At 33.2% G+C, this 7,663-nt stretch overlaps 1 protein-coding gene across 1 annotated transcript; it reads right to left on the bottom strand.

Moving 5' to 3' along the window:
- Positions 1-3,417: 3,417 nt before the first annotated feature.
- LOC149224053 (endochitinase 4-like) lies at positions 3,418-4,771 on the bottom strand. Its single transcript, XM_089383474.1, has 3 exons — positions 4,421-4,771; positions 4,163-4,277; positions 3,418-4,040 (listed from the first exon to the last, which is right to left on the bottom strand). The coding sequence occupies exons 1-3, from the start codon at positions 4,698-4,700 to the stop codon at positions 3,743-3,745; spliced, it is 693 nt and encodes a 230-aa protein (XP_089239600.1). The 5' UTR covers positions 4,701-4,771; the 3' UTR covers positions 3,418-3,742.
- Between the last annotated feature and the right edge of the window lie 2,892 nt (positions 4,772-7,663).

Here is a 7,663-nt window from a genome sequence, read left to right as displayed (position 1 = left end):
TCTTGCGAAAGTGATCTCGGATCAATGAAACTAATCTGGAATCAGTATGAATGGCTTGAGACACTCTCTTATGACATTGATCTGGGATCAATGAAACTGATCTAGGATCAGTATGAGTGGTTTGAGACACTCTCATGTGATATTGATCTGGGGTCAATAAAACTGACTTTAGGTCAGTAAGAGTGATGTGACACACTCTCTTCAGATGAAACTGACTTCGGGTTAGTAGAGAATGGTATGAGACATTCTCAATTAATTCTTCTTCTTTGTGGTTCAGTAGAACATAGAAAAGCAGAGTAGAGTAGAGCTCAACAGATCAGAGCAGAGCAGAGTAGTGCAGGACACTGATGGCAGAGATAGTACAGTCGGACATATGGATCAATGGATGGAGTTCTCCCTAGTTGAGAGGGAGTGTTAAAATTGGCAACTAGGGCCAAACTCCATGTGGGTCATCTTATTTATGGCAGCTGATATTTTTCATGGATCCCTCTCATCGAGAGCTGTAGGATTGACCTAAATATCATCCAATTCCGATAAGTATTCATGGAGTTATGAATTTATTTTCATTATAAGACAATTTGTCAAGGTCGGCCATCAACCAAATAAAGCCCACATGTGCTCAACGTTTTAGTATAAATAGAGGTGGCCTTCAAGTCATTTCAACACACTTGGGATCTCTTCCTCTCTCTACTTGTCATTGGGTTTTAGTAGGAGGAGAGATCCTAAGGAATAACGTTGCCCTGATTCAGAAGCCGGAAAAGCCGGAACTTCCGAAAAAGTCGAAAAAACGGGAACTGTCAGAAAATTCGGAACTGCCAGAAAAGCCGGAACTGCCGAAAAAGCTGGAAATGCCGGAAAAGTCGGAACTGTCGGAAAATCCGGAAATGCCGGAAAAGCCAGAAATGCCGGAAAAGCCAAAAAAGCTAAAATTGCTGAAAAAGACAGAAATGCTGGAAAAACTGGAAAAGACGGAACTGCTAGAAATGCCGGAAAAGCCAGAACTGCCGGAAAAGCTGGAACTGTCGGAAAAGCCGGAACTGCCGGAAAAGTCGAAAAAACTGGAAATGCCGGAAAAGACAGAACTACCAAAAAAGCCAAAAAAGCTGGAAAAGCGGGAACTGCTGGAACTGTTGGAACTGCCGAAAATGTCGAAACTGTCGAGACTGTCAGGAACAACCAGAACTGCCAGAATTGCCGGGAACAGCTGGAACTTCTAGAACTGCCGAAACAGCCGAAGCATCTGTCTCTGAACGAGAGCAGCATGCAAGGGATAGCTAACTAACATTGGGATAGTTATATGGTACTTAGCAACAAATACACTAAGCATGCAATGTTACAGCCAACATGCAAGGGACAACTAGCTTGCAACAACAAGCATGCTAAGGACAACAAGCATGCTAGGGAAAACAAGCAAGCAAGGGAAAACAAGCAAGCAAGGTGCAGCCAACACATAGGTCAGGATGGCAACATGGTACAACAATGGCACATAATGCAATACAGTGATGGGTACAATCATGATTAATGAAGCATGATGAGATGCAGCATAGTGATGATGGGTGTAGCATGGTGCAGTGCGGTGAGGTGCAGCATGATGACGAAATGCAGAACAACGATAAGTGAAGGAGTCACCTTAGAGAATTAGTTGAAGCAGCATGTCTTCAACTGATCTCATGTATCATCTTCTGAGAGATGATCTATGCTCTTATCTAGGTAAGTCAAAGTGTTGAATTCTGTTGTAAATGTATTATCTCTCTCTCTCTCTCTCTCTCTCTCTCTCTCTCTGTTGAACTATTGAAGAACATATAAGAAGAATTGATCAAGGGTTTCCCCACATTGGGGTCTGTCCCTAGCTAGCGCCACATCTTGTGTCTTCTTGTCTTGGCTTGTCTTCTGCGATTTATGTTTATGTTCTATCTGCAGTTTACTTTAATGCTGATGTGATTGCTAATCTGGAAAAGATATGGAGCTAACTGTGAAAATTGAAATAAATTTCTCTAAGCATAGAACATACCTAAAATTAACAATTATGGACTTAAAACACTTGTAAATCAATGGATCTTTGTCTATGGGATAAGAAGAAAAACTCTTTGAGGATTTTGTTACTCTTTCTCTCTTATAAGGTTTTGAAATATGGGGTTGTAGTGTCTCTAGAAAATCATACAAAAAAATAGAGCAATTCCAAAAGCTCCTTTAACTTATAATCTATAAATTAAAGCAAATATATCTTGTCCGATTGAACAAAACAAATAGCATTAAAGACAAAGAGACTTCCTAATATTGTTCTAGTCTCTAGCCAAAACCATTGTGGAATAAAGATTCCGAGTCTTGAATAAATCAATGGGTAATGCAAAATAATGATAATATTAAAAATATTATTACATCTATATTTAAGGATAAATTATGGTGTAATAAAGAATTAGAGAATAAAAGAAAATAATGATATTTAACAAAGATTACTTTTAATCTAGAAGATAATTTTTTTTTTTTTATTAGGTTAAAAAGAAAATGAACAGAATATCTCACTAAAACCACAGTAAAATAGGGTGTTGCAAAATTCTCAAAATATCACCAGTCCAATGAATTTGTCATATTTCCAACAATAATTGAGAATGGAAAAAATTTTCTGTTAGAATGGTCCATGTACATCCACATTCGATCACAATTTCAAAATGTTCGTTACAATATGACTTTTCTAATTAATTTAACTCATCAAAACTATGGTTCTTTTGTAATGATTTTCTTAAGGATTTTTGAATATGAAAAATATATTCCAAATCAAAACTAATATTCCAAATCAAACAAAGTAATTCCTTACTTTTTTAAAGTTCAATAGGAAAAATCAGATCTCAGTGCACATTAACCACACCCACCCCAAATCAACTGCAAATTATTTATATATCCTATGAATAGGGAACAAAATTGCACTATTAACTTAACTACATGCCCATTGAATACCCAAATCTAAAATTAACATAAACTCAAATATTAACCTCTACCACCATCATCTTCGATAATTTAATTGACCTAAATAAATGGTTTAGATAGTTTTACAACATAGTTATTGGATTAAGTAAAATTATATCCTCATCTCTATATTCCAAAAATCCAAAAACACTTTTAAAAATATCATATTTCATGCCTTTAAATGCTTAATTGTATTTCAACCTTGTAACAATATAACATTTTTTTACTAATGATCAACCAAAAGTTCCCAAAATAAGCGTTTAAATGCTTAATTGTTTTTCAACCTTGTAACAATATAACATTTTTTTTTTACTAATGATCAACCAAGAGTTCCTATTCATTCCATTTGATAAGCACCTAACTGAATTTTCTTGAGGAAACATCAATTTGCAATATACACATCAAATAATGCATCATAGCTCTCATTTTTCACATTGATTATGGCTTGAGGAAACATTATTATATACCTTGAATAATGCAGCATACGCTCATTTTCGCATTAATTTGTTAATTTTAATTTTTAAGAATTTATTAAGCTGCAATAGATAGTTGTCCTTGGCGTTAACACGATCTTTGTGTGAACATCACAAGTTTTAAGAACTCAACAAAATCCTGGTCTATCCGAAAATTGTCATGTGATTTAATTGCATTATTTTGTCAGTAACAGGTAATACTACAATAATATATACCCTCTTATCACTTTATTTGAGTGCTACAGAATATTTGTCATATTTGAACTCCTTTGATGGAGATCAAGAGGCTGGAGCAGCAATGAGTCTTAACAGCTAAGGTTGCTTCCTGGATCTACGCCGAACTGACTGCAGTATTTGGTGTAATAACTGATGCGGTTATTTACTTGGTCAGTGTTTCCACCGTTGCATTCTAATGCTCCGTTGATTGCTTGAATTGTTGCCCCAAATCCTTGGCCGGATGTAATAGCGGAGTGGCAGTCGCTGTTCACATTCCAATACCAGAGCGCAGTCTTCCATGAGATTAGGGCATCCTGAGCCACAATTTCAGGGTCATTCAGCAGATCCACGCCGAGGTAATTTCCAGCTGGACCATAGTTGAAATTCCTGCAAAATGTGAGAGAAAACAAGAAGCAAGCAAATGGTGGGTCACCAAATATTTAATTCAATTTCAATAGAGAAAAAGCATTATAGCATATATAGAAATACATATACACAAAGAAGCATACCATGAGAGTTGTATGGGGCCACGGCCATAGTATTGCTTCCCGGGTGCGCAGGGATATTGTGTACTGTTGGAATCACAGTAGTCGCCCTTCTGTATCTCCTCGATATAACAGAAACCTGTAAGTGAATCCCTATATAAGTCAATATATCGATGTAAATATCTACAAATTCTGAAATGAAGTCATCAATTTTAGAGATTTTAAGGTCATATTCAGAATTTATTTATAGAAACAGAAGGTATATATGGATGTGAGACGCACTGCCAGTCTCGTGAGCAACGTTGGCGAAGAAAGCGGCAATTTCTCTCTTCTCGTCATCGGAAGTCCCAGTTGTGCCGAAGCCAGAGAATGCATTGGCCGCAGTAATGAAGTCACTGTATGTATAGAAATTCTTTGCTTCACAGGTATCAGAAACCCCAGATAAAATTCCATTGAAGAAATCTTCAGTAGCAATATCCTCCACATCTCCACGGCATGTAGAAAGGGCAAGAGAAAGCCCTAGAATAAACATGCTCGCTGTCACAGGGAGATGAATTGCCATATTAGCTTGATGGAGTATTATCTATCAAGACTGATGTTGTCACTGGCACAGCCACAGACTGAAAACTTCACAGTTCTGTAATGAAGGAGGGGTGAGACAGGTGTTTGGTTATATAGCCATAGACGTGGGTAGTGGGATGATCTTTAGTTTACCTGATTCGAAGGAGATGGACAAAATCCCACCCATCATTCTAGATAATCTGATTAGTTGACTTGACTTCTTCTACCACACGTTTGGGAAATTAGTTGTTGTGCTCTCTGGATCACAGCCAAAAACTGGATTTTTTGCGAGTCAACCACAGCCACTTCGCTTTACCGGGCGAATACAGAGTGAAACATGATGGAGTCACAACCACTACATTATTTTTAACTTTATGGACGAGAGAATATTGACACGAAACGTCCGCAAGTTGACATCCAAGTAGGTTTGAAATTTGGTATCAGCTCACATGGTGGAGTGTAAATAAATTTTCAAGATAGCCCTCTTCCGTTACATTTTTCGCTTAAGACAGGCAACGCCTATAACCTGACATACACACGGTTGAAATTTGGTGTCAACTCGAAGCTTGTGCAGATAAATTTCGATAATTACACTCCAATTTTTCAGTTACCATTTTACAAAATTACCTGCCAAAGTTATACTGGCTTCATATGCATATCAAGTGATGGGCTTCTACAAAACAAATTTAGATATACTAATATAAGGCGTTCTCCACGGTGGCAACAATTTTCACGAGAGGGCAATTTTTTTCAGGAATAAGGCAGGAAAATTTTAAAAAAAAATTGATTTCTAGAATTTTTTAATCACTTTTGAGACGTCTACCAAGGTCGCACATTTGAACGGACGGTGTGGCACATTTGTATGGATTGTTTTCAAAAACGTTGATAGAACAAATGTTTGAAAGATGTTTTTGATGATGGAAATGGATTCAGCACCATAAAAAATTGGAGAACACCTAAAATCTTGACATATGACAAGTGTAACCTTGATTTACAAAAAAATCTGCCAGATTTTATCATAATCTTGCTGGAATTTTGATACTTTTTAGGGAAAATTTGAAATGGGGTCAGAGCACAGCCTATCGTGATGGTAGAAATAGATTTAGCATCATCAAAAACCCTTGAGAAACCCAAATATTAAAGTTCCACAGCTTTAACTTATATTTTAAAAATTTCAATCAAATTTTATCAAAATCTTATTGGAATTTCCATTATTTTTCTGAGTAGTCTTTGTTAGATTACTCAATTACTCTTTAATATAATGAGTATATATTAATATATTAAGAGTGATTAATATAATGAGCATATATTAATAAATTAAGAGTGGTTGATAATGAGAGTTAATTTTGAAGATAAAGAAAATATATTTTAGGGTGATTTAAAAGGTAATTTGAATTTAAATTTGTTCAAAACTTTTAGGATATTTAGTTTATACTATTCAATTTTTTTATTTTAATAATTTTTGTTGAACTCAAAAAAAAATTGTCAAAGAAATATTATTTTAAGTTGTTTAATTTGCAAGCATCCACTGTTTTATGGATTTTTCACTTAAATTTACCATTCCAATTATTTTAGATAAAATTTTGAGGAAAATGCATAAAAATGTGTAGTCTATCTAAAAGATTGTCATTTTCTTAACACTTTTTCTAATCAATTGTATATAAAATCTTGTAAATATTTTTAAAAATGGCAAATTTAATTTTTTAATGGAGAAGTTCAAAATATCACATAAACTTTTGTCAATGTTAAATAATAATAAAAAGAATCTTGACTTAAATTTGTATTATCTAATGGCCCAAAAAACATTTCATATATTAAATTAAATTAAATCAAATCTTTATCCATGTTGGGTTTTTTTCATTTTGAATTATCTTATTATCCGTGTTGCAATACATTGGATATTACAATGGGTTTTGGTCAAAACCATATTAGTTTGGGTTTGACCAAAAAAAATTGCAAAAAATTCTATAGTATAACATTACACATTGAAATATATGTTTTTCTAAATATAATTTAATTTATATATGTTCAATTGGCTATCAAATTGAACATTGTATTTTCGTTTGCCTATACATTGATCACATCAAGGTGTGGGATGGGCATTTATGATCCCATTGATCACATCAAGGTCTGGGATGGGCATTTATGATCCAAATTTGTGTTGGGAAGGTCCTAAAATTATTGCTAATGAGTATAATCATTTTATATTCCTATTTATAAAATTGCTTATGATTAATATAATCTAATAAAAAATATATTATTTAAAATTACATATGTAATTTAAAAATTTATTATGATATGTGAGAGATATATTTTTATTTTTGCATTATATTTTTAAGAGGAAGAGGTCACTTAGATTTTTGTGGAAACTTAACCATATATAATAGATTATGAACTATTAATGAATGCTATGATAAATTATACACTATTAATGAATGAATGCTATTCAAAATAATAAGATGTTTGTAATAAAAATAAATATAAAATTTCTAATATTCACAAATCAAAATATAATAGAAATTATAATAAGATCTATACACAAATCTAATAATAAGATTTTCATAAAATCATATCCACTAACCATAAAAAACCAAATATAAACTATTAATAATTATTTCTATATTACAATAAAAATAATATTAATTTACAAGATTTAATAATACATTTTATTACAATTTAAAATTAATTTAATTATAACCTTTTAAATCTTATATTTTTATTATTTTCTATTCTAATTTAACAAATTTGATTTCATGGGCTAAAACAACTATAATTGTGATTTCATTTACGCTAACCATTCTCTTAATTTTTAAAGTCAATTTTCCTTTCCTGCGATTTATTTTTTTAATAGTTGTTTTCGACGCATGCACATATTAATTTATTATTTTATATATAGCTTTGCTACCGCAGAATACTTTTTCTTTAATTTTTAGAATATTCGACTCATAAAGCAGCCGCTCCATA

The sequence above is a fragment of the Pinus tabuliformis genome, chromosome Q (assembly GCF_031772625.1).
Source record: "Pinus tabuliformis cultivar Carrire ecotype Pingquan chromosome Q, CPIR1, whole genome shotgun sequence".
Lineage (NCBI taxonomy): Eukaryota > Viridiplantae > Streptophyta > Pinopsida > Pinales > Pinaceae > Pinus > Pinus tabuliformis.
Note: the sequence above shows the minus strand (reverse complement) of the source record. Positions and strands in the feature narration are given on the sequence as shown.

Excerpts from the sequence above, each read along its gene's own strand:
- LOC149224053 (XM_089383474.1), bottom strand. The coding sequence starts at position 4,700 with ATGGCAATTCATCTCCCTGTGACAGCGAGCATGTTTATTCTAGGGCTT. Across the intron at positions 4,278-4,420 it reads CGTTGCTCACGAGACTGGCA|GTTTCTGTTATATCGAGGAG; the intron begins GTGCGTCTCACA and ends ATTCACTTACAG. Across the intron at positions 4,041-4,162 it reads GGCCCCATACAACTCTCATG|GAATTTCAACTATGGTCCAG; the intron begins GTATGCTTCTTT and ends CACATTTTGCAG.